A 25077-nucleotide genomic window follows, 5' to 3' on the forward strand; every position below is an offset into this window, starting at 1 on the left:
GTGTGTGTGTGTGTGTGTGTGTGCGCGCATGGGTCTTAGTTTCTGTATATGTGTAGTTTGCTTTTTGTTAGCACACATGAAGATAAATGCACTTAGCCACTTTCTATTTCCCAAAACAAGCAATCAGTGAAACAGGCAAAACAGCGCTCTGTCAGGCAAACATGAAGCCACACTGCCCCCCAGTGGCTCAGGCCTGTACTACCACTGCTGTGGCCCACTTCATTCAATCCACGTTAGAACCATTTGACTATCAGTAAGTTGACATGCAGAGGGGAAACCATCTGTATGTTGTGATGGACAAAAATAATGTATTATGTATTTTACAAATGAGAACATGATTCGCATTGCTATTATGCCTATACATATATTATGTATACACATTCAACATGCAGACGTAGGCTATACATAATGCGGATATAGATTTACAGTAGGCTATATATGTGAACACATATGTACGTGACTTAATCTATATATACTATCTATATGCGTCCATAAATCTATATATACACACTTTCAGCCTGGCACACACACACACACACACACACACACACACACACACACACACACACACACACACACACACACACACACACACACACACACACACACACACACACACACACACACACACACACACACACATACATAAAAAGTGGGGAGGGTACGATGTTTTTGCTGGGCTGCTCGCTGAAAGCAGGAAGAGGAAGTGGTTTAGAAGTTGCGAGCTGCCTGTAATGTCCGACGCACGCGCCTCTGGTTTGAGGCGTGTGAATCGGCAAACACAGACTCAGTACTTCGAGTCTATGCCCTGCTCAATTCTGCTCCGTTCACACCCATAATAACCTTCAACTTTGGACACGGACGCCCGCTCCGCACATGCGATGTGATGAAATGCAGAACTGACGAAAGGACTGCATGCCATTGCAGAAATATTATCGGATCATCAGTTGATGCTTAATAATGGATCGGCCGCCGGAGGTTAGCCCATCCATGATAAGCAGAAGAGCGGAGACGTCTGATGATAAGCATCAGACGCCTGCGCTCTGCGTCAGGCCTGTCAGTCAACAGGGCCGCTCTGTTTACGGTCTATGTTGAAGGGCGTTACATCTTAACTCGATACCTTTATGATTGTTGGTTCGTCTTGAAAACAATAACATTATGTGTTATGTGTTGGGTTTTTTTATTTATATATTTTACCTCTTTTTTTTTAATTGTAGGTAACAGGTAACAGCTGCTGTGGTAAAGAGAGGAACTACACAAGCCTGGTGATTCGATAGGTCTACGTCCACAGCTATTTTACATGAAGTGTAGTTATAATGAGGTGTAGTTCACAATAAGTGTCACTTCAACTTTCCGTGTAGTTTTACTAAGGTGCAGTTGCATTAAGGTGTTTTAGGGTCAAATGTAGTTGAATTCATGTTTACAGAAAGTGTCCACCCCTGGCTTTTTGGACTCATAATTCAGAGAAGTCAAATAAAGGGAAGTTTGGAAATGGACAGTGGTTTTAGTGGTTTTTAGGCTCAAAGTTCTATGTACATAATTCTGTACTGGGTATCTTACATATTTTCACAGAAATTATCAGAGAAGGCTTTTGATTGTATATAAAAACACTGCATGGATGACTTTCATTAAACTACAATTTGTTTAAATACAATAAGACCAATAGCATCATTTTATTTGATTTAGTGTCAGACCGCTCGGGTAAATCTCAAAGTCAGGTCATCTCAACAGACCTTTTTTTTAATCATCTATCCCAATAAAGTAGAAGTAGAAACAAGGCCAAACATGTCATCACATGCTTCCTGTTCCTCTTAACAATGAGGTCAGCCAGGAAGTAGCTACTGTTTGATCAAATATCATCGCTCTTGAAGACTTGAAGACTAGACTTGAAGACTAAGTTACAACTATGATTTATATGTTGGATTGATTTGAAGGGCATTCCAAGCACATGGCTTGAATGAAACACAATCATAACATTACATACTTGTTCAATAGCAATGGTATCATGTTTAATTGTTTTACACGTTTGAATGACTTCCTGTTAGTATAACAGGAAGAACGCGAGGCAAATGAACCAGGTATTTCTATAAGTAGTTGCCCTATATATCAGCTTAATGTAGTAAAGCGTGAACAAATCAGCAGGGTTTCAAAGCTTCTAATACCATTACCATTTTTTTTCAGAGCCAAGTTACTATTAATTCAGTGGTGTAAAGTAACAAACAACTCTTCAAAATAACCTCCGAAAATAGTTGTTTCATCCTAATAACAGCTTATCTCGCTTCCATAATACTATCGTGTTGCAAGCAAATCTCACCTCTGCATCAAATCTCAGAGATCTTGGCCAAAAAAATGTCCGCAGGAAGACCACATGCGCACGTCTGTAGGATACTGCGAAGGAAGCATGTGTCTGTCCAAAAGAATGAGTACAAAATGTCTTTGTACTCTTTTGGTTTTACTTTTGATATTTGTATATTTGAACCGAATTATATAGGCTACTATTAAAACTTAACGAATCAGCTCAGAAGGAGCTACCGATATCGTGTGAAGTGTCCCGTGATAAACCCCCTGTCAGTTGGAGAGTAGCACAGAGGACCTCCATAGTTCCCCATACGCTGGGCTATACAGTCTTGTGGTTGAATGACCCCACTGCATGTAGATTCCCTTCAGACCGTCCCAAACAGCCACAGAGGAGCCTTATACAGTGAACAGGGCTGTGAAGTGTCCTCAGGCCTGGACAGCCCTCCCTAAGGGACGGAAGGTGCGGTGAGTTGTGTACTGTACTTCATACCCTAAATAACCTCCTTCTCAACTCAACTCTTTTACCTCTCAGACCATAAAGATAGTCAGCGGGGGAAACAGAAGTGACGCTTTATACGGTTGCCAGGCAGTGTGGTGGTAAAAACAGTGTGTGCAAGATCTAAACACCAAGATAACGTACCCATGTGTCTGTTTCACTTTAGTTATCAGGTCTACATGTGCTGAGACAAGCAGCAGGAGGGACAATACTCTCCACCTGCTCCTTCTGTACCCAAACTGACGATTTACACCGTCACCCCCAGCCAGCCCTCACCCAGAGCTCTCCTTCACTGGGATATCGTGGGGGATCAAACACACAAGGAGAGATGAATAAAAAAAGGCCCCTGGAAGACGACAGTACTGCGTATAGAAGTAACACTCTGAAAAAGGAGATGTGAGCGGTGCGATACGAGACTTCCTGTTCTCGGTTGGGCCGTGGCGCGTCGCATCGAAGCTTCCTGTGAAGTGAAAAGGTGAGGCCTGCACGCAGCAGCAGCAGCCTCCGCAGCATGACGTCGCGCTCTGCATGAAACCAGAGTTTGAGGAACAAGCTGCTCAGGAAGCGCTGTCCACTGTGATAAAGGCCCACGCTGACACAAAACGTATGTATCTCCAGTGCCGCCAACACCCCCCCCCCCCCCCCCGTTCTATTCACTTTTAAAACACTTTGGTTGCTTGTCGCCTGGAGCTCAGTGCGGTTCGGAGCGGAGGATCATGAAGGGTTTGTTTGGTTGTTGAAGGTTTTTTTCGGCGTCGCTTGGTGGAACCCGGGAGAACCGTGGTGTCGGGACCTTTAGGATTCCACCTTCGCCCACCCCCCCCCCCCCCCCCGCCGCAGTCCCGGACATGGCTGGGCTCGACGGACTCAGGGTTCTGCTGCTGCTCGCCGCCGGGCTGGTCGCCCTGGCAAACTGTGAGTAGAGTTTGTAGAGTAGAGTACGATCTGTCACGGATCGTTTGCTCTTCTCCTGTAGAGTTCTGGTTGACGGGCGGAAGACCCGGTAGAGTGTCCAGATGAGGTATTGCGTGGTGTTGAAGGCGATACAATTTGTTATTCAGGCTACAGATTTTATGCATATAGTTGCGACAGCACTATAGTTGTTTTCATCTCTTATGTAGTGAAGTAAAATTGTCGAGAAATACATATAAAGGTACAAAATGATGAGAACTTAAATAAGATTTATATCTTGGTTTGCGACCCAGCGGTATTGAGCAGGAGTAGCACTGTAAAGATAAGGCTCATTTCAATAGTTTCCCTTTCTGGTCGTGTTTCCACCAGTAACCCACCATATACTGTGTACTGTAGCATACGCAGTTATGTTCGATGAAAACCTCCTCAAAGAATTAAGAATTCATCAAAGTATTTTGCCTATTTAATGTTTACGTTTTTGATTTAGTAGAAGTAAATCCCAGCATGTGTGCGTGTTTGAGGCTTATTTTGGGTGTGTCACACTGAAGTCGTTTCTTCTGACTAAAGGAAGGCTGATAGTTCAGCCTCGCACACACACACACACACACACACACACACACACACAGACAGTGTGTGCGAGGTTGACATTATTTTTCATGTGTGTGTGTGCGCGTGTGGGCGTGTGTGCGTGTGTGTGTGTGTATAAGTGAGTGAGCGCCATCGCACGAGAGGGCACGGCGAGGTGCTTGTGTTTGTTTGTGTGCTTCCTGAGTGCTCATGACTCGGTGCATGTGTGTGTGTGTGTGTGTGTGTGTGTGTGTGCGCGAGGGTGGAAGCACCCCCGAGCTCTCTATAATGCCACCGGCATGACTGGAAGGTGTGTCACACCTAATGCCGCGTGTCAGTCAATCTCTGTCTATCCCCTGTCTGTTCCCGGGCTGGAGAGAGATCCTCCTGCTGGATTCATCCTCTTCATCTGTTCATATTCGGCCCATCCTCTCCAATAACCATCAAGGTTCATTTTAGTCATCTACAGCAAAGGTGCCAGGATCGTTATCAGTCATCTGATCTCTCTGTCTCTCTGTCTCTGTCTCTGTCTCTGTCTCTGTCTCTCCCTCTCTCTCTCTCTCTCTCTCTCTCTCTCTCTGTCTGTCTCTCTTCCTTTCTCTCTCTTGTCTCGTTCTCTCTCTTCTGTCTAGCTCTCCCTCTCTCTCTCTCTCTTTCGCTCTCTCTCCCTCTCTTTCTTCTCTCTCTCTCTCTCTCTTACCCTTTCTCTCTCTCTCTTTTCTTCTCCCTCTCCTCTCTTTCTCTCTCTCACTCTGTTTTTTGCTGCGTTAGTCAAAACGGCCAAATCAATGGAGACTGTGTCTCAGGAGTTTCCACTCATTGATTAAATACCCATTCCCCTTTCCATCGGGTCCACCATAGGGCCCCTGCTGACCCCGTCAGCCTGACCCAGAGCCGTCCGCATTGCACACGTGTTGACAGTGAACATGGGACGGCCACAGTGCGCCGGCTGAATGGCATGGCTTCCAGTGACGCGTCAGCATGGTGTGGAACACATGCACTGGGCGCACCGGGGCAGCGCCCCACGCAGCTCAGGGGTGCAGACGCAGAGCGGGCTGCTAAGACCACTTCCGTGTTCCATTTTGAGACGAGTGTGTTTCCTGGTGTGCGGCAGAGCAGAGCACGCCCCGGCTGCCAGATGGAACCACTGCAGTGTCAGGTGGAACCAGATGGAACCACTGCAGTGTCAGGTGGAACCAGATGGAACCACTGCAGTGTCAGATGGAACCAGATGGAACCACTGCAGTGTCAGTGTCAGTGTGAGATGGAACCACTGCAGGGTCAGATGGAACCACCACAGTGTATGATGTTACAGGGTTACAGTAAGATGCTTGAAGATTAACAGAGAAGGAAAAGGGGAAGCTGGGGGGGCAGAAATACAACGTTGTAATCGGGGGAGTTTACAGAGAGAGAGAGATGTGTGAGCTAAACAGTTTAAAGGGAAGTTGGAACTGATCAAATGATTTGTCTGAAATGAGAGGGCGTTGACTGCAGCATGTAAATGAGACTTTGCAGACAATGTGAAGAATAATATCTTAGAAAATGTTCTGTTCATTTGGGGTTTGCAATCCTTTTGATCTCAACTAATCTTTGACCTGCACATGCAGGTTATGAGTAACATTATATATGAATTATACAACATATCTACATATAAATATGGTTCCCTGGCACTTAAACAACTGGTTGATAAACACAGTAAGGATAATAATGACATAACATATACATTACATATAAAGTGCCAGTGAACCGAAACTCTATCGTAAGGATGGAAACCAAAATCATTATTTGCTCATGGGTCAAGGCAGCGTTTTGGGCTGAGCGTTCAAAGAAGGAGAAGGGAGAGGGACTAAGTTATCTCCATGGTCACAGCCAACTTTGTGATACTTTCGCTATGAGTGTCCGAGAAGCCTTCCCCTCTGGGTGAGTCAACATTACCACCCCCTAGACTAAGCTCCACACTCTCACACACGCAGCGTGGCATTATAATGTCCAAGGACCACTCTCTCTGTGTGCCCACCTCCCTTTGTCGTGATGGAAAGAACACAACCTAAGCTCAGATCGCAGTAGGACTGTCAAAAACAAAGGGTGTCATGGTCATTGTTGAAATGTGCTCAGTAGGACTGCGTAGCATTCATTGTATCTGTGCTAAGGTTCCACTGTAAAAGCCAGTGTGTGTGTGTGTGTGTGTGTGTGCACGCATGTGTGCGTGTGTGTTTGTGGTAGGGACGGGGGGGGGGGGGGGGGGGGGGGGTGTCTCGGCGGCAAATTCATCTTGACTCTGAAAAACATTAGTCAGATTCAAAGCCTTCTCCCAACAAGCCCTAAGGGCCTGAGCAAAGTGAATGCCATTGCAAAAGAGCATGCAACTCCTTTTATGCAGCCTGCCAGCCTAACCACATCCTGAGTCTCATTGTCCTCCCCAGCTACTGTGGTATCTCGTCTGTCATGCACCGTTTCCTCGTGTACGACACAAGGGGAAAAACGTTCTCTTCACGTTCGCACTGTGATGAATAATAGTTCCAAAATGCTTCTATGTTTTTGGCAAATTGCCTTTATCTTTCAGGAGGATAGGTATAAATGATGCAGAATGATATATAACACTATAGGGTTACTATGACGCGGAAACCACAATAATACTGTTCAATGGCTACTATATACAAAGAAATATGTTAAAAAATTTAAATTAAAATAATAAAAAAATGTCTCTACAACTATACCGTAGAATCGGCCAACCTGGACAAAATAAGGAAATAAACATTTTGCAATTTGAATACATTTTTTCAATTCAGACAGGAAATGGTGGTTAGCATTCTGAAAGAACAATTGTTCGTGCTATTTGCACATTGCCACAGCAACCAGGATATACCACACACAGCCTATACACAAGTTCCAGTGAGAATCATCACTTCTTGCAACACCCCCGGTTTCTCCACCTGCAGTAGCTTACACCCAGCAGAGAGGGGTTAGTGTCTCCACCTGCTTACACCCAGCAGAGAGGGGTTCGTTTCTCCACCTGCTTACACCCAGCAGAGAGGGGTTAGTTTTTCAGACTACTTACACCCAGCAGAGAGGGGTTATTTTCTCCTCCTGCAGTAACATAAACCCAGCAGAGAGTGTGATCAGTCTATCTTACAAGGTCTTGTCAATCCCATTAACGCAGCGTCACAAAGCAGGCTGGGAGCTCTTCCCAAACCTGGCCAGAAGACCAGCGAACACGACTCAGTCATTTTCCTGGCGAGGCAGTGAGGAACAGAGACTTAAATGTTCCTCAAATAACAATACATTTATTACTTCTGAATTTGAAAACATTATTATAATAATAATAATATTATATTATATTATTATATTATTATTATTATTACACGTCAACATATGAGAAACTTTATCTTACTCATAAAGAAAACAAATACCAGACGCAACTGGTGGCCATTAGGCTCCAGCAAAACACGGGGAGATAATGGTAAATGGATTTGCAGATTTGCATTTACTGACTAACATTCACGCACACTATTCTATTCATGCACACATTCACACACCGACGGCCGTGTCAGCCATGCAAGGCGACAGCCAGCTCGTCGGGAGCAGTCAGGGTGAGGCGTCTTGCTCAGGGACACCTCGACACTAGTGGTGCCTTCTATTTGTCTCGTAATCGCGACTTGCAGCTCGGGTGTGACGTCACATCCGTCTCGTAAAACGAGTGACCCCGGGTTTTTCGTTCTATTTGGCACACAACAAGACGAGTCGGAGCTCTGCTTTCTGCTCAAGAATCGGCATTGTTGTCATAGCAACATGGAGCGTCTCTAGCCAATTTCAGCGGCACAAGCTACAAAATAGGCGGTATTTAACACATAATAAGACTGTAACGACATACCTATAGGTAACAGTATACAGTGCTATGTGTACGACTTCTTCATTTGGTTACAACAAAAACACAAGTGCTTAAAATAGTAGAAAACCACAATGTTTACTTATGTGATGCTCAGAGTAGCCATCTTTGTTACTGAACTCTGGGTCCTCTGAGTTCAGACGAGTTGACGAGTCGTTTTTACGACCTCGGGGGCGTGCTATTTGCAACTTCCGGTTCGTAACTCGGAAATCCGACTCGCAGATCGAGTCGGGTGGACAAATAGAAGGCACCATTATGAGCCGGGGATCAAACTAGCAACCTTCCGGTGAGCAGCCAACCTGTTCTACCTCCTGAGCCACTTACCGCGCTAGTAATGGGATGGCTTACCTTTAATCCGAGCCAACCTTATAAAACGTACACAGAGGAAGAAACGGGGAAGGAAGTGACATGATACAATGTGCACACACTCACGGCATTGCAGCCCCGATGTTAAAATAGTTTAACTTTTTGCCGTGCTCCGCGACAGAGTTTGCAACCGGATGTTATGTTACGCGGCTCCCTGACACGAGAAGGAGAAGACATGACGATGAAGCTAGTCATTCAGGTGTTATTATACCCTCTGCCTGCTACCATGTAAACCCTCCATGAACTGAGTAAACGATGAAGCAATGTGTGACGCAAATTATGTGTATCGAACACACACCGAATCACAACTCTAAAACTAAGCAGCAGTTGGGAGATCTTAACTGAGAGGAAAGTAACACAGATGGTTGATCAGTAAGGGCTACTAGACAACGAAACTCGTCCTGTTCCTCAGTAGCGGAGGAAGTACCCAAACACACTACTTAAGTGAAAGTACAAATACACTGACAAAAATGTACTTGTAAAAGTTGAAGTAACACATTAACTTAATCTACTTAAGTAAAGTACAGATACATGAAAAATGTACTGAAGAACAGTTTTTATTACACGTCAACATATCATATGCAAAACTACACTTGCATCATATGCAAAACTACACTAAGGATGTGAACAGTGCACTGTCCACATCCTCTTTAGAGGATGGGAGCAAATGGCTTTTCTCCCATTTCCCAAATGTGGGAGAGAAGTCTGTGATGAGTAAGAGAGGGGGGGGGGGGGGATAAGGGGAGGGTTGGGAGAAGAGAAGACCGAGGCACTGAAATGTGTGACAGTGTAATCAGGCCTTTGCTCTGATAACCATTTCACTAAATAAATAGCTGCAGAATTGCGCACAGGCAGATAACTGATATTTGAATAAGTCTATATTCATATGCCCTGTTTTGATGGTGGAATATTATTTTTTTTGTTTTTTTTTATTATAAAATTATATTTGTGTAGACCTACATTTTGTATAGAGGCTGAACAAACATTTTGAATGAGCAGAGAGGGCCCCTTGCTTGTTGCCTTTTTTGCATTACAACCCGCCTCCTTGAACAAGCCTCCTTCCGATTGGTCCAGCCCTCGCCTGGGCGATCTGAAAGCGACCACTCACAGCGAGAGTTTGCCCACCTGCTGTAGATTACACCCAGCAGCGGCGTTTTTAGCAACGAAAAGTTGCAAAAATATTGAATTGTTAGAATATCCAACACTGTAATGAATTTGATCGAGTGTTAAGCTGATATATTTAGGTAAGAACTCTCAAAATAAGGGGTGGTAGATTTAGCCCATTTTGGGATAGTCAATATTGAGTAACATAGAATATATAATAGAATCATGCAGAGCATACTAATGTGGACCTTGTTCTTATTTGTTATTTGTTATTTAGTGTCTTTATCCTTATTCACTTTATCGTCCATGTGGATCTCTTTTTTGATAATCCTGCTTGTTATATGTGTATGTTATGTGTGATGTCTCCATGTCTTTGAGCTACTTGGACCCTGAATTTCCCCTAGGGATCAATAAAGTTACTATCTATCTATCTATCTAAATAATTACCTAATCGTGGAAACAATTACATACATCTATTATCTCCGCCGGCTGCTCTGCCGGCGGAGGAGTCCGCATACGACCAAGAGGTTGAAACAGAGAGTCGGGGAAATGATATGGACCTGAAGTGACAGCTGTTCGGTTCAATCTGGAGTTCAGAGAGTCAAAGCCAAAGTTATTTTCCCCTAATTCCTTCTGCACCATGGCGAGATAACCCCCACTACGAGTCTTTACTTGTTGTGGAAGTACCCAAGAGTCGGAGAACCCGATGCAGTCTGTAAGATTCATAATATCAGAGAATACCCCCGTCAGTTTGGCCGCAGCGCAATGAATGAATAAAGATCTTAGTTACTACTTTACAACCTTGTTGATGAGCAACATTTAGAAAAACATGTACTTTTAATTCAGCCTTGGGTGAAATCGAAGCGTAGTGTATACTGAATGCATGTTGATGATGATACACTCCTTATAGGGGGTAACTACATTGGCACGACACAGGCTTCCTCCATCTTCTGCACCAGCTTTTAAAATAAATCGCCGACCCAAAGTGAATAGACAGCTGTCTACTAAAAAAAAATTTCTCCCGCCGGAGCAGCCCCGCCGCGGCGCAATGAATGAATAAAGATTGTAAACACATCGGGAGAAAAAAACATTTATTTTGACAGATGTACCAGAAGTTACTACTTTACAACATCGTTGATGACCCACATTTAGAAAAACATGTACTTTTAATTCAGCCTTGGGTGAAATCGAAGCGTAGTGTCTGTGTTCTTCCACCTTTACTGAATGCATGCCATGCGCGCTCCCGTGGCCGGGGATACAATTCTTATAGGGGGTAACTACATTCACCGGCTTCCTCCATCTTCTGCGCCACCTTTTTAAAGGTGTCATGACATGCCACCAGGTGTGGTGTGATTAGCCGTTACAAGCCGTTTTGGCTTCCTGACATCATATGACATCATATGGGGCAGGAAGTGGGGTGTCCACCTAGATGTGTGCTGGATAGATCAGTCTACCAGCCTACCCAGTGGACTGTAGCAAACATTGCTCATCTATCCGTCACACATCTAGGTGGACACGCCCACCTGTGATGTGTTAAGGGGCTGATTTCCAAAACGGCTTGTAACGGCTAATCACACCACACCTGGTGGCATGTCATGCCACCTTTAAATAAATCGCAGTTTTCGTTTTCCGACGGCAACAACAACACGACTATCGTCTCCTTCTACTTCCGGCTCACAACCCCCGGAAAAGATCTTGAGCATGCGCAGAACGCATAATCCAATCCCACTCCATACATGCGCACGCTTAATGCGACTAACAGTCGAATAATCTAGGGGTCTTAATTTGACTATGATTTGATTTTAGCTCGACTAAGGTGTATACATGCATCTTAATAATCCAATCATAGTTGGACTAACCCAATAATTTGACTTTCTTGAGTGTCATGTAAACGCACTGACTCTCTCTTCCTGTTTCTCTCTCTCTCTCTCTCTCTCTCTCTCTCTCTCTCTCTCTCGCTCTCTCTCTCTCTCTCCATTTCTAGCTCTGGAGAATTCCACTGGTGAGTTGTAATGCATTCTGCACTGAAAAAAACAGTCAATCATGCAGTTAAATGATTACCTCACATTACCTTACATCTATGTCTCTCTCTCTCTCTCTCTCTCTCTCTCTCTCTCTCTCTCTCTCTCTCTCTCTCTCTCTCTCTCCATTTCTAGCTCTGGAGACTTCCACTGGTGAGTTGTAATGCATTCTGCACTGAAAAAAACAGTCAATCATGCAGTTAAATGATTACCTCACATTACCTTACATCTATGTATCTCTCTCTCTCTCTCTCTCTCTCTCTCTCTCTCTCTCTCTCTCTCTCTCTCTCTCTCTCTCTCTCTCTCTCTCTCTCCATTTCTAGCTCTGGAGACTTCCACTGGTGAGTTGTAATGCATTCTGCACTGAAAAAAACAGTCAATCATGCAGTTAAATGATTACCTCATCGTTGAAACAATGACATCTCTGTATCTGTAACTCTCTCTCTCTCTCTCTCTCTCTCTCTCTCTCTCTCTCCAGTTATAGTTCAGAGTACCACAGGTAAGTTGTAATTCAGCCTTTTGCTTTTGAAAAAATAATTTCTCTCTCTCTCTCTCTCTCTCTCTCTCTCTCTCTCTCTCTCTCTCTCGCCACTGTGATCAACATCATGTCGTCTCATTCATCCTACAGTCTCACCCCCAGGAACTGTAGCCTCACCCTCAAGCACTGCAGTCTCACCCCCAGGAACTGCAGTCTCACCCTCAAGCACTGCAGTCTCACCCCCAGGAACTGTAGCCTCACCCTCAAGCAATTCATCCTCACCCGCAAGCACTGCAGCCTCACCCTCAAGCAATTCATCCTCACCCGCAAGCACTGCAGCCTCACCCTCAAGCAATTCATCCTCATCCGCAAGCACTGCATCCTCACCCTCAAGCAATTCATCCTCATCCGCAAGCACTGCATCCTCACCCTCAAGCAATTCATCCTCATCCGCAAGCACTGCATCCTCACCCTCGAACAATTCAACTCCACACCCAAGCAGTGATCCCCAGAACATTACCACACAAACCACTGTTCCCACAGCCATCACAGGTTGGACTTTGCAGACATGGACTCATATCCATGAGCTTAATGTTCTGAAGGTTGTGTTGAAATGTGTACTGAATCACAAAACAAAACTTGTTGAATTAGAAAGGATTTGAACAAATTGATTGTGTTGAATGGATGTTGTCTGCGATAGTGGCCGCAGTGGTCCACATGCTGGCCCCCTCTGTGTGGGCCGGTATGTGGAGTGTTACTTAGTGTCTGTTTCCTCATCCTTGTTTTTCTTTCCCTAGGTCCTCCAACCCCCCTGTGTAAGTCTCAGTATTGTTACACAATAGTTATTCCAACTACAGGGGTCTGAAAGATGCTAAAGACCCTTTGTGTCTCTTCTCGGTCTGCAGGTAATTACATCGGTGAAGCAGTTGAGACTGGCTTTCTGTTCACCTTTGAAAACGTCATTGACGGCAACTACAGCATCCAGCTCAAAAGCACCGATGACTTCAAAGAAGTGACTGTGTTCCTGAATGGCTCAGACGAAACCCACGTACAATACCTAAAGCCTTCGACTAATTACAGTGTTCACATAAGTCCAAGCAAAGTTCTTCCAAACATAACATGTGGACCGCGTCTGACTCTGAAAACCAATGACATCCGTGAGTAGGACTTAGTGAGGCCATTTCGTGCTAATTAGACATAGGCCTATATTACAGAACTTGGGTTAGTGTCCTTTTAATGTATTGCACCAACAAGAAATATATTTATATTTCAGATCGGAATGAAATCAAAGAACTTCACGCCGATTCCTACCAAGGAATTTGTTACGAGACTGACTGGAATATCAGCCCTGCACAATCACATGTTGCTCAGGGAAACGTGTCAATCAAAAAGTATACATTCTGCATCAAACCGAAGTACACAGACCTTTGTACAAATTTGACTATCCTCAATCCCCCATTGAACTTGAAATTGATCAGTTTAGGTATGTTTTCATGGTCTGACCAGGTTTCTCTTCATCTGTCTGCGTTATCTCCCATATATATACACATTGTGACGTTTTTTTCATCAAAGATATGGTTTTATCAACAGAATACTTGAATCCCGACAACATTACACTTCATGTTCCCAATGAACTTCCAGCAAAAATCAAATGGATGAATCAAGACGATTTAAAATGTAAAGGTCTTGGAATTAATTTCACCTGCCAAGGTTAGTGAAATGTGAATATATATTATGTATGAGAAAACGTCATGTGAGCACTTTAGAATAACTGCGACTTTGAAGCATTAATGAAGTAGTAGAAAATACAGAATTCATGGTGAATTAATCAATTATTAAGCATTGTTCTTACCTAAATACTTATTAGTAAGCAGTTAGTAATCAGTCATAAATTATTCATGAGATAGTGAGATAATAGTTCATTAGATCAATTATAAAGCATAAGTTAATGATTTACAGTTATGACATCTATTTTCAGTGTGTTAATAAAGTTTTAGAAACACTTTATAATGCTGCAATTCATGATAAGCTCAGATAGTATATATTGTGTGAGTTTATCTAAAATAAGTCATTTCCAGCCTTAAATGTAATTGATCAATGCTTAGTAATGCATAGAGAGACCTCACTTTACATGAGCTCACCGAAAAGACTTAAGTAATGCATTCTAACTACCTGAACTAATCATGAATTATTAACTGTTTATTATGCATTATTAACACATTGTAAATAGTTTGTAAATCAACTTACACTTTATACATGATCGTATCAACCATTATTTTCCATATCTTATTATTTTTCTAACTGATTATGTGGTGCTTTATAAATGATGAACTCACTATGAATTCACTATTTACTAGGACTTTATTAATGCTTGAAAGTGGCAGTTATTCTAAAGCTCTCCCGGAATCATAGGTTTCCTCTTCAAAGCTAATGATTCACTTTTACATCTTTCAACCCAACAGACTCTTCCAAAAGCCCCTACGAACTGGATAAGTTAAAACCTTACACGAAATACACATGTACTGGTGCGCTGTACCCAAACCAAACCATTTTCAGTAACAAGACAATCACCAAAGAAGTCAACATCACTTGTGGTAAGCTGAGCTCATTGTTAATAACAATGTGTTAACTTATATCTTGTTTGACCCTGCGAGGCAAGTCAGACTGTTTAAGACAATGCTAGCTGAATATTTGAAGAGGTACAGATATGTAAATTCAATGTGTTATATTATTTTACGCTCTGACATTGTATCCGGTGGGGGTGAGAGGGGAGTCATCGTGGGTTGGAACACCACAGAATGGTCCATGTGGTCCTGTAGCAGAGCGGTAGTCGACTCTTAACCCAGTTGGTCGGGACACATGAGTCTGCACGGCCCCCAGTGGCTCCCAGGAGGTGGACGTGGAAAACGTTATTTTTGCGACCAGCTCTCCTTAAATCATCCACACTGCGTATGACACGGCTACCTACGAAATAAATAAATTGTTTTTTAAAGATATATGATTTTAATGCTTACGCTTTTTTTTGCTGTTAACGTTTTTTTTGCTCGTTTCGACGGTTTGAAATGGCTACCATAGCAACGGCCCGTACTTTGTTGCGGCGGTCTGACGGGACCAATCATAATAGAGTATTCAGTCGAGGCTGGAGTGGAGCCATGTTTTTATTTATTTGTTTTAAAAAAAAAAAAGATTATGCATAAACAAAGTACAAAACCCTCGTAGGGAAAGAAAACATACTTCCATCAGGTACAAAACAAATGTCATTCTGGATGAAAAGAAACGTCACAACAAAAAACAAACAAGAAAAGAAAGTCGAAAAAAAACATTCAGGAGCAGCATTCAGTGGGATATTCCTCAGAACAACAATATCCTGGGTATATCTTATGTATACTTTTTTTTGGGCAATTTTACTTGACTTTACTTTTTTCAGTGAGGAGAAGAACGACTTAAAATCATTCATAAACCATGCAAAGGAAGGCCTAGAACATTTCCACTTACTACAATGGATGTGATATTTATCCATTAGAATAATCATATTGATCAAATCAGAAAAGGATGAATCTATATTATCCGTATAAAAGAGCATATGTAATAACTCAAAGGTCGGGATTTCGTCAAGAGTGGAGCCATGTTGACAGTGGGCCCTCCATGCTGAGAGAGGCATAGGCTGTAACTAGGACCTCACCATCCAGACATCCTTTCATTTCATTGGGACATTTTGTATTTGTTTATTTTATTTTTTTTAAGTTTAAAAAAATGCTACGTTAGCTTTGAGCTACAACATTATTTCATCATCATGCTGTCAGGCGCTTCCATTTGTAAAATGTACTACAGCACTATTTGTAACACAAATACACTTGGGTTTAACATGTATTTGTATATATTGTGTTTGACAGATATAAAGCTGACAATGACAGATAAATCTGTCACCGTCAAAGAAAACTCAGTACATTTTGAATGGAAAGCAAGCAGCAAACAGTGTTTACATTTCTCACAACATCAGAACCTCTCGTACACGTGTAGCTGTAAGTCAGCTAATTCAGCATTAAGTAAGTCATTTTTCTTACGTCTATTTACATGATCATCCATATTTATCCTCATGATTTTAGATCTATTAAGATATTTATTTTCTTGTCTACAATTCAAGTACAAAGAAAAAAACAAGCCATGCAGTCTGTTCTACTGTTGGTCAATTGTGTCTTGATCTCTTTCTCTGTCTCCTTTAGCTGCCCCCTCGAAGGAACACTCTTGTGAAGTGAGTGGTTTGACGGCCTACACTGATTATAATTGCAAAATTCAACCAGAATTCAACAAAGAAGCCATTGGTCAACCCGAAGGGAAAACAATTAAGACCCTCCCTGGAGGTGAGCTCTTGTAAAACTAAAACTAAAACATTTAAGTGATAATTCGCAGAAGCACTTTTTTTCATTACCCTGCCTATGTCCTACAAATATACCACAATACTGAACACACAGCAGCAAGAGTAGGACCCGTCCTTCCTTCTGGAGCAGAGAAACACTGTGACCCACACAACTTCCCAATAGGGATAAATATAATAAGTTATCTGAATCTGGAGTAAGCATAGATGTAGAAGAATAGTCATCAATAAGGTAAATGCACTTGTTAAACTGACTCTGAAACGTGTGAAAGTGAAAGTGATTCATCCTCCTCTGTCTCCTAGTGCCCGATGCTGTTACAAATATAAGAGGAACTCTGAAGGAGAACAATGCTTTGAAGGTGGAATGCAGTGGTTTACTAAAGGAGAAATGGAGAGGACGAGAAATACGATACCGCGCCAAAATCAAATCTGAAACTCAGGAAAAATGGGAAAATGGAAGCAAAAGTTGTTCTTTCGAATTCCGTGATCTGAGCTACTCCACGAAGTACACGATAACGGTAAGTGTGACGAACCCTTCCCGCCCGACATATCCAGGTACATGTCGCACCTTGTTCAATGGAAACTCTTGTGTTTTTAGATCTTTGCCTTCAATGAAGTTCATCAAGGGATTGGGGTGGAAGTCCGAATTCAGACCAGCTGTATGTATCCCTTCATTCTTCGTTTCACCTGAAGCCAGCTCAGGAAGCACTCACCTTTCTTATTTGTTAACGTTAAAGAGCCAGTGAGCCTGCTGTTTCGGTTGGGATTCAAACACTTTGTGATTTAAAAAATGTGTTTTGGGCCGAGAGTTTCATAATGGTTGTGTTATCCCCATGGTTACGACCCACGGCAACTTCATGATACTTTTTGTACCGTTGTTGGGCAACTGTTACGAGTGTTATAATGAGCGATGTTGTATTTTGAAATTTTCTTGAAATATTTATATTTTTAAATCGAACCCTCACCCGAGGAAGGTATTAAATACATCGCTGCCCAGGCAGAGCTCCACATGTCCACACAATCCGCTGCTGCCCCTTGATCGTGACTAATGGTTTGTTCCAGATGCCTCGTACGCCGTCCGCACAAGTTGCTCTTCTGACGTAATTTCCTGGCTTGCAGCACTTATAGCGTTCCTGTTTGTCATTGGCTAGTTAACAATTATATAGTTGCGAATAGCCCCAGAGACCGAAGGGCTATTCCCCACTATTCACGGAGGGTGAATTATTGTTTTAGTATATACTACAAGTGAACACTCCAAAAATAAACAAGATAACACTTTTTGCCAGGATTTATTTGTTTTTATTAGCGGTTTATTTGTTTTTATTAACGTGACGAGACGGCCGTCAAACAATATCCCGAGTTTGAGATCTCAATCATGGGATATTGCCAAATGTCCCGAGATAGTGAACCAATCAAATTGCGCCATCTTAGGAGGTTCACGTGTAGCATATACTAATCATTGTTATTGTTAGCTAAATTAGCCTCTTTAGCAAACCAGCTCGAAAACAAACAACACAACTTTACATTGACCGCGCAATGCATAAATTGTTCACCGGATTAAAGTAGCGATGTAATCAAGTGTGTAAGAGCATTTAAAATTGACATTAAAATGACCAATGTGGTACAAATACAAAGAAAATAAATCTCTTTATGGGCGCAGCCATTTTTGTTTTCGAGTCCTACGGTCAGCCTCACTGAACTCGGTATACTCTCAGAATTCCAAGTGGGACCGACCAAAAGGGGGCGTTGCTCCGTGAAATGCCGCAAGAAAGCTGGGAGATTTCCCCACTTGCAACTCGTGCGGGTGATGTACTAGGCATCTGGAACACACCTTCAGACTACCTCGGAAAAGGTAGTCTGACGTCACGAAAAGTACGCCCACCTGCGTTCAGTAGAGAGGAACATTCACAGTGTTTTGGGGAGAATGGCAAAAACATAGGATTTGACCCCTTTTTCCTCTAAATTGGGGACTTATTTCAGCAACAGTGATAAAATGGCATAGATTACTATGTTGACGATCATTTAAAACAAATTTCCACATTTAAAACAAACAATCGGGTTCAATGGCTCTTTAATACATAACAAACATTTCAGCGTTCCCTCACTTTGTATTTTTGTGTTTTCATTTTCTTGTGTGTGTTCGTATGTTAACGTACATACTGTACATACGTACACACATTATACAATAAGTGTCTGGCAGTATGTTTGCATTTCCTTGTTGGTCCTCTTTTCCAGACAACGACAGGGTTCTGATAGGGTTCCTGGTGTTCTTCATCCTGGTCACGTTTGTGGCCCTGACCTTTGTGCTCTACAAGATCTACGTTCTGCAGCGCAAGAAGACACAGTAAGAGCGGCGGTTCTAGCATTCTAGCATTACATCACATCACGTTTCATTAGATACAGATTAGATTAGTTACATTTAGGGCATTTAGCCAAAGCTTTTATCCAAAGTGACTTTTAGGTTAACACATTCCCCGTGTACAACAAAGATAGCTAGGATAAGACGCTACATGATGCTAAGTACTGTTTTTAAGTGCCAGGACGTACAACATACAATAAGTGTATAAGTGCGTAGCCTGCAGTGAAAAGTGACTAATTGCGTGTTTGTATGTGGCTTTGAGTTTTAGCAAATGAGCGACTTTAGAAATCACTTACTCAGTACTTACTAAGTAGTATGCGTTGACAAATTATGATTCATTAACCCTATTTTCTCTCCATAGCCAGGATGCGAGTCTCCTGCTTACTCCACAGACAAGTGAGTAGACACTAGACAGTGGACCTTCTCAACTCTCTTAATATTGATGAGGGGAACAACAGCTCATCCCAGTTAGCCCGCATGAAGACACTATGAAGGGTGTAGGAATATTGAATATTAAAAGGTCAAATGTATTCACGCAAAAGAGATACAAGCATGTGACTGATGGCCGAGATACGACAACACCCCCGTCTCTCCCGCAGACGAGGAAGACCAGCTCATGCACCTGGAGCCCATCGGGGCGCAGGTCCTGCTCGACGTCTACAAGAAGAAGATCGCTGACGAGGGAAGGCTGTTCCTGGCCGAGTTTCAGGTAACGGTCCGCCACAATGCATCATGGGGCTTTTTGAGTGAGATTTCAGCTGATGGTCCAACCCAATGCATCATGGGGCTTTTTGAATGCGGTTTCAGGGGATGGTCCGACCAGCGCTGCTGTAGACCAGCGCTGCTGTAGACCAGTGCTGCTGTGGTTTGGGTCTGTGACACGCGATTCCCTCTCTTGCAGAGCATCCCCAGGATCTTCTCCAGGAACACCATGAAGGAGGCCAAGAAGTCGTACAACGCCGTGAAGAACCGCTACGTGGACATCCTGCCTTGTGAGTGGAGGGGAGCCTCTCCATGTTTTTGCTTCAGAGGCACACACACACACACAAACGCAATCACACACGCACACACAAACACACCCACACACACACGCACATATACATATACATAAACACACACACAAACACAAATACATACACGCACGCACACACACACATATGCATACACACAAACCCACACGTGCGCACATGCGCACACACACACACACGCACAGGCGCATATTGAGACACACACATTCATTCACATACAGATTCACACACGCACACACAAACACTCACAAAGCATTTAGGCTCATTATGGGTGTTGAAAGGGGTTAGGGTTATGAGTGTGACCATGGCAAGTTGTAGCCAATCCAGCACCTTATCTTCATATCATCTTTATATCTCAACTAAACTTCTGTTTCTAATCTTTTTTCCAACCAATAATTGGCAAAGGTAAATAATGGAATTTGAACAGTAAAGAGTAACAGAGTAAATCATTGACGTAATTTTCAAATGATGCCCAACATCAATAACAGCAACAACAGAGAGATGGGTTTCATGATAATAACACTGTGAACATCAACATAGGGTGATGAATGCTCACGGCGTCGTGGCGTCGTGTACTGGCGGCCGATCGCTGACGGACTTCCTCTTGCTTCTCTCTCCTAGACGACTATAACCGCGTCCAGCTGACCAGCGGGAACGGAGAGCACGGGTGTGACTACATCAACGCCAGCTTCATCAACGTAAACTAATTAAAAACAAATAATCATCATGAAGGGTGTTGGTGATTGTGTTGGTCGTGATGGTATCAGCATTGGAATTAGCGGTAGTAGGCCATTTTGAAGCTGTATAAGTAAAGGTTGTAGTACTAGTTTTATCAATGCATCATGACCTAGGATTAGCAATCGTGTTTGTAATGTGGGGAAAATCTGTAAAAACAATGTCTTGTTGTTGAACGACAGGGATTCCAAGAACCGAAGAAGTACATCGCAGCTCAAGGTACGGTACGATCCTACTCACCCTGTTTGATGAGTAATACGTATGTGTGGGTGTGTGTGTGTGTGTTTTCTGGAAATTAGCTACTTTATAATTTATAATTTATACTTTACACTTTTTTTTTAAATGTATAATTTATACTGTTTATACCTATCTATCTATCTATTTTGCTTGCCCTATTTGTTGTTGTTTGTTCTGTTTGTCTTGTCTTCTCCTTACTTTAGCATTTTGCTTAGCATTTTCCCTTAGCGTCTACTTTTGTTGTATTAGTACTTTGTATCTTTATTGTATTTTATCTATCTAATTTCTCCTACGGGGGATTAATAAAGTTGTATTGTGTGTGTGTGTGTGTGTGCGCGCGTGTCATAGGACCCAAAGATGAGACTGTGGCTTCCTTCTGGAGAATGACCTGGGAGCAGAAGTCCTCCATCATCGTCATGGTGACACGCTGTGAGGAAGGGAACAGGGTAAGGGACACTCTTTTAGAGTAAGGGAGGAGAAGGGGTGGTGGGGGGTAAGGGAGGAGGCTATGCAGTGTCCAGGTGTCTACTTCAAGGTTCCCCGTTTGCCCCCCCTGCAGGTGAAGTGCGCCCAGTACTGGCCGTCCACGACCGACGAGACGGAGATCTTTGAGGAGTTTGTCGTTAAGCTTCACAAAGAGGAGCAATGTCCGGATTACATCATCCGCCGTCTCACCCTGTCCAACGTGAGTCTGGCCTGACACCGTGCTCCGGGTTTGTGTTTGTCCTGGGAGAAGGCGGTACACTCCCCTGTCAACACCCCTTCATGTCAGTGAGCCATCAGCCAATAAGAGGCTATACATGCAATGGTGTCTAACCAGAGTGGTCGTCATCCTAATGCACACCAGTCTACAGGTTGTGGTGGGGATTGTTTTTCCTTCAAGGCTACGTCCCCGACTATCATTTATAAATATTGACCTTTTGTAGAAGTTTTCTAGAATTTTTTTTTTTTTTTAATGTCTTAATGTTTTAATGACGATGCCTCCCCATAATCACCAACCATTTCACTGATCGATTACTAACACCATTCCTACCAATAACATCCATGTGATCCTATGCTTCCAAAATGGAGGCGGCCATCGCGATGCGACGCCGCACTCGACATGCCCTGCCCACCTGGGTCGGTCCATTCCCCTGGTGGTACGGGGGTCCTTCTCTGTCTCAGTCTCTCACTCCTGTGTGTGCCCCCTCCAGACGAGGGAGAACTCTGAGCGGGAGGTGACCCAGATCCAGTTCATCAGCTGGCCAGACCACGGGGTCCCCGAAGACCCCCAGCTGCTGCTGAAGCTCCGCAAGAGGGTCAACACCTTCAAGAACCTCTTCAGCGGGCCCATCATCATCCACTGCAGGTACACCTCGTGAGCCTCACGTTACCGTGGTGACACTACAGGTGCACACGAGCCTCAGGTTACCGTGGTGACACTGCAGGTACACCGCATGATCCTTATGTTACCGTGGCGACACTCAGTGGCGGATTTAGCAAATTGGGGCCCAAGGCGAAGATATGTATGGGGCCCACCTCATCCGATCTTTAAAAGAGAATGGAGAAAAAAAATGTACCGACTGAATGGTGGATAGGCAGGTAGAGCTAATCTACGTGGAAGTAAAGGTTGGAGATGAGAAAAAAAAATTCTTCCCCTTTAAACCCTGCATACACTACTTTACTCCAAAATGAAGATGGAAGATGGAAACACACAACCAGGGGCGGAGCCAGAAGGGGGGCCGGGGTGGCACTGACCACCCCTGGAACCTGATTGGCCACCCTAGGTGTCACCCCCCACCCCCCCACCCCCACCCCCCCCCCCCGTAAACAATCCCGCCCGCCCGCAAAAAAAAAGTGTGTCATCTTTGGCAGTGTTGCGAAATACTTATCGGCGTCTATTTTGTTTTTGCGTTTGGACTCGTGGTTGTTTGGTTGGGGGCCTCCCTACTATGGGGGCCCCAAGCGGCCACCTACCTATGTCTCTATGTTAAGACCGCCACTGGCGACACTGCAGGTACACAGGCCCCCCACATGAGCGTCACGTCACCGCGGTGACACTGCAGGTACACATGAGCTTGACGTCACCGCGGTGACACTGCAGGTACACAGGGCCCCACATCAGCCTTACGTTACCGTGGTGAAACTGCAGGTAGATGAGTGTCACCGCATAGCTTACGCTACCGTGGTGACAATGCAGGTACACTACTTAAAGTGTTAAAAAATACTAATAATAATAAAATACTAATAAAACAACGTGTTTGTGTGCGCGTGTGTGTGTGCATGTGCATGTGTGTAGCGCCGGAGTGGGCCGGACTGGGACCTACATCAGCATCGACGCCATGATGGAGAGCCTGGAGTCAGAGCGCCGGATGGACATCTACGGCTACATCGTCAACCTGCGCAAGCAGCGCTGCCTCATGGTGCAAGTGGAGGTAGAGCAGCCGGTCCGCTACAGGGTTTAGACGGAGCCCAGAGGGGCCGGTGGCGCGGCCGCTCTGCTCCTGTATGTTCTCGGCGTGTGTTTGTTATAGGACGTCAACGCACGTTTTTTTTCTGTGCGTCAACGCACGTTTTTTTTTCTGTGTGTCTTTGCGTGTTGTTTTTGTGTGTGCGCTGCTCGCCCATTATCAAGATCATCATCATTAGCGTCTTCGTCCTCCTCGTATCTGGGATGTTAATGTGTTAATGTATTAATGTTTGTGTGTTTTATTTACGTGTGTGTGTGTGTGTGTGTATTTGTGTGTGTGTGTGTGTCTGTGGCCATGTGTTTGTGTCTGTGTGCACATGTGCTTGTGTGTATGTGTGTGTGTGTCTATTTGTGTGTGTGTGTGTGTGTGTGTGTGTGTGTGCAGACCCAGTACATCCTGATCCACCAGGCGATGATCGAGCACAACCAGTTTGGCGAGACGGAGATCGGCCTGCCGGAGTTCCACAGCACCCTGAGCGTGCTCACGGAGACGGGCTCCGGCGCGGAGATCAGCCTGCTGCAGGACGAGTTCAAGGTCCTCCTCCCTACCCCTGTGTCCTCACACACCTCAGACCTCCTGCCTCTGTGTCCTCACACACCTCAGACCTCCTGCCTCTGTGTCCTCACACACCTCAGACCTCCTGCCCCTGCGTCCTCACACACCTCAGACCTCCTGCCCCTGTGTCCTCACACACCTCAGACCTCCTGCCCCTGTGTCCTCACACACCTCAGACCTCCTGCCCCTGTGTCCTCACACACCTCAGACCTCCTACCGCTGGGTCCTCACACACCTCAGACCTCCTGCCCCTGTGTCCTCACACACCTCAGACCTCCTGCCCCTGTGTCCTCACACACCTCAGACCTCCTGCCCCTGTGTCCTCACACACCTCAGACCTCCTGCCCCTGTGTCCTCACACACCTCAGACCTCCTGCCCCTGTGTCCTCACACACCTCAGACCTCCTGCCCCTATGTCCTCACACACCTCAGACCTCCTGCCCCTGTGTCCTCACACACCTCAGACCTCCTGCCTCTGTGTCCTCACACACCTCAGACCTCCTACCTCTGTGTCCTCACACACCTCAGACCTCCTACCCCTGTGTCCTCACACACCTCAGACCTCCTACCTCTGTGTCCTCACACACCTCAGACCTCCTGCCCCTGTGTCCTCACACACCTCAGACCTCCTGCCCCTGTGTCCTCACACACCTCAGACCTCCTACCTCTGTGTCCTCACACACCTCAGACCTTCTGCCGCCATTCACACACATGTTTTCCTCAATCCTAACTGGACTGTTTCCCCCCGTACATTAGCATTAGCACACTGATGTTAATCCCCAGCTGCCGTAGCATTAGCTCCACCACTCAAGTGAACACGCCTTATAATGCAAACATGAATCGTACGTTTCATGTGCTCAAGGGATCAAGGAAGCGTTTCTGAATCAAGCATTAATGTTAGGAGGTTGCTGGGACGGGCCCTGAGGCCAGGCGTCAAAACCCCAAAGATCTTTAACAGAAATAACTTTGAAAGGTTACAGAAAGAACAAAAACCAACTCAGAAAGGGCATCTAACCTCAAAGGTCAAAAACAACTGCAGACACTTTGAGAAGTGACGCTCAAGAATGGGTTGAAGATAAAATCTACCAGAAAAACAGATTACCATCACAGGCCCCTGAGGAGTGAACCCAGACACAGGGAATGAACAGTGATAAACCACAATACCACTTCCTTAAATAACTCCTTAAATCCTTAAGATAATAAGACACGT

The 25077-nt window shown here is 44.4% G+C and overlaps 1 protein-coding gene across 1 annotated transcript in view; it reads left to right on the forward strand.

The window, feature by feature from the left end:
* The first annotated feature begins 3280 nt into the window (after positions 1–3280).
* The window catches only part of LOC311353173 (receptor-type tyrosine-protein phosphatase C-like), a 28195-nt gene continuing 6398 nt past the window's right edge, over positions 3281–25077 (forward strand). Inside the window, exons 1-21 of the mRNA XM_084472993.1 lie at positions 3281–3398; positions 3537–3797; positions 13034–13285; positions 13402–13611; positions 13719–13838; positions 14591–14722; positions 16022–16174; positions 16352–16489; positions 16807–17021; positions 17102–17162; positions 18739–18847; positions 19224–19258; positions 19462–19571; positions 19764–19854; positions 20512–20588; positions 20808–20844; positions 21211–21308; positions 21422–21547; positions 22056–22210; positions 23141–23276; positions 23697–23846. Coding sequence (XP_084329119.1) covers positions 3323–3398; positions 3537–3797; positions 13034–13285; positions 13402–13611; positions 13719–13838; positions 14591–14722; positions 16022–16174; positions 16352–16489; positions 16807–17021; positions 17102–17162; positions 18739–18847; positions 19224–19258; positions 19462–19571; positions 19764–19854; positions 20512–20588; positions 20808–20844; positions 21211–21308; positions 21422–21547; positions 22056–22210; positions 23141–23276; positions 23697–23846 — 2742 coding nt within the window. The 5' untranslated portion in view covers positions 3281–3322. The remainder of the gene's footprint in view (positions 3399–3536; positions 3798–13033; positions 13286–13401; positions 13612–13718; positions 13839–14590; positions 14723–16021; positions 16175–16351; positions 16490–16806; positions 17022–17101; positions 17163–18738; positions 18848–19223; positions 19259–19461; positions 19572–19763; positions 19855–20511; positions 20589–20807; positions 20845–21210; positions 21309–21421; positions 21548–22055; positions 22211–23140; positions 23277–23696; positions 23847–25077) is intronic.

This window comes from Micromesistius poutassou (genome assembly GCF_964030765.1).
Source record: "Micromesistius poutassou genome assembly, chromosome: 9".
In the NCBI taxonomy this organism is placed as follows: domain Eukaryota; kingdom Metazoa; phylum Chordata; class Actinopteri; order Gadiformes; family Gadidae; genus Micromesistius; species Micromesistius poutassou.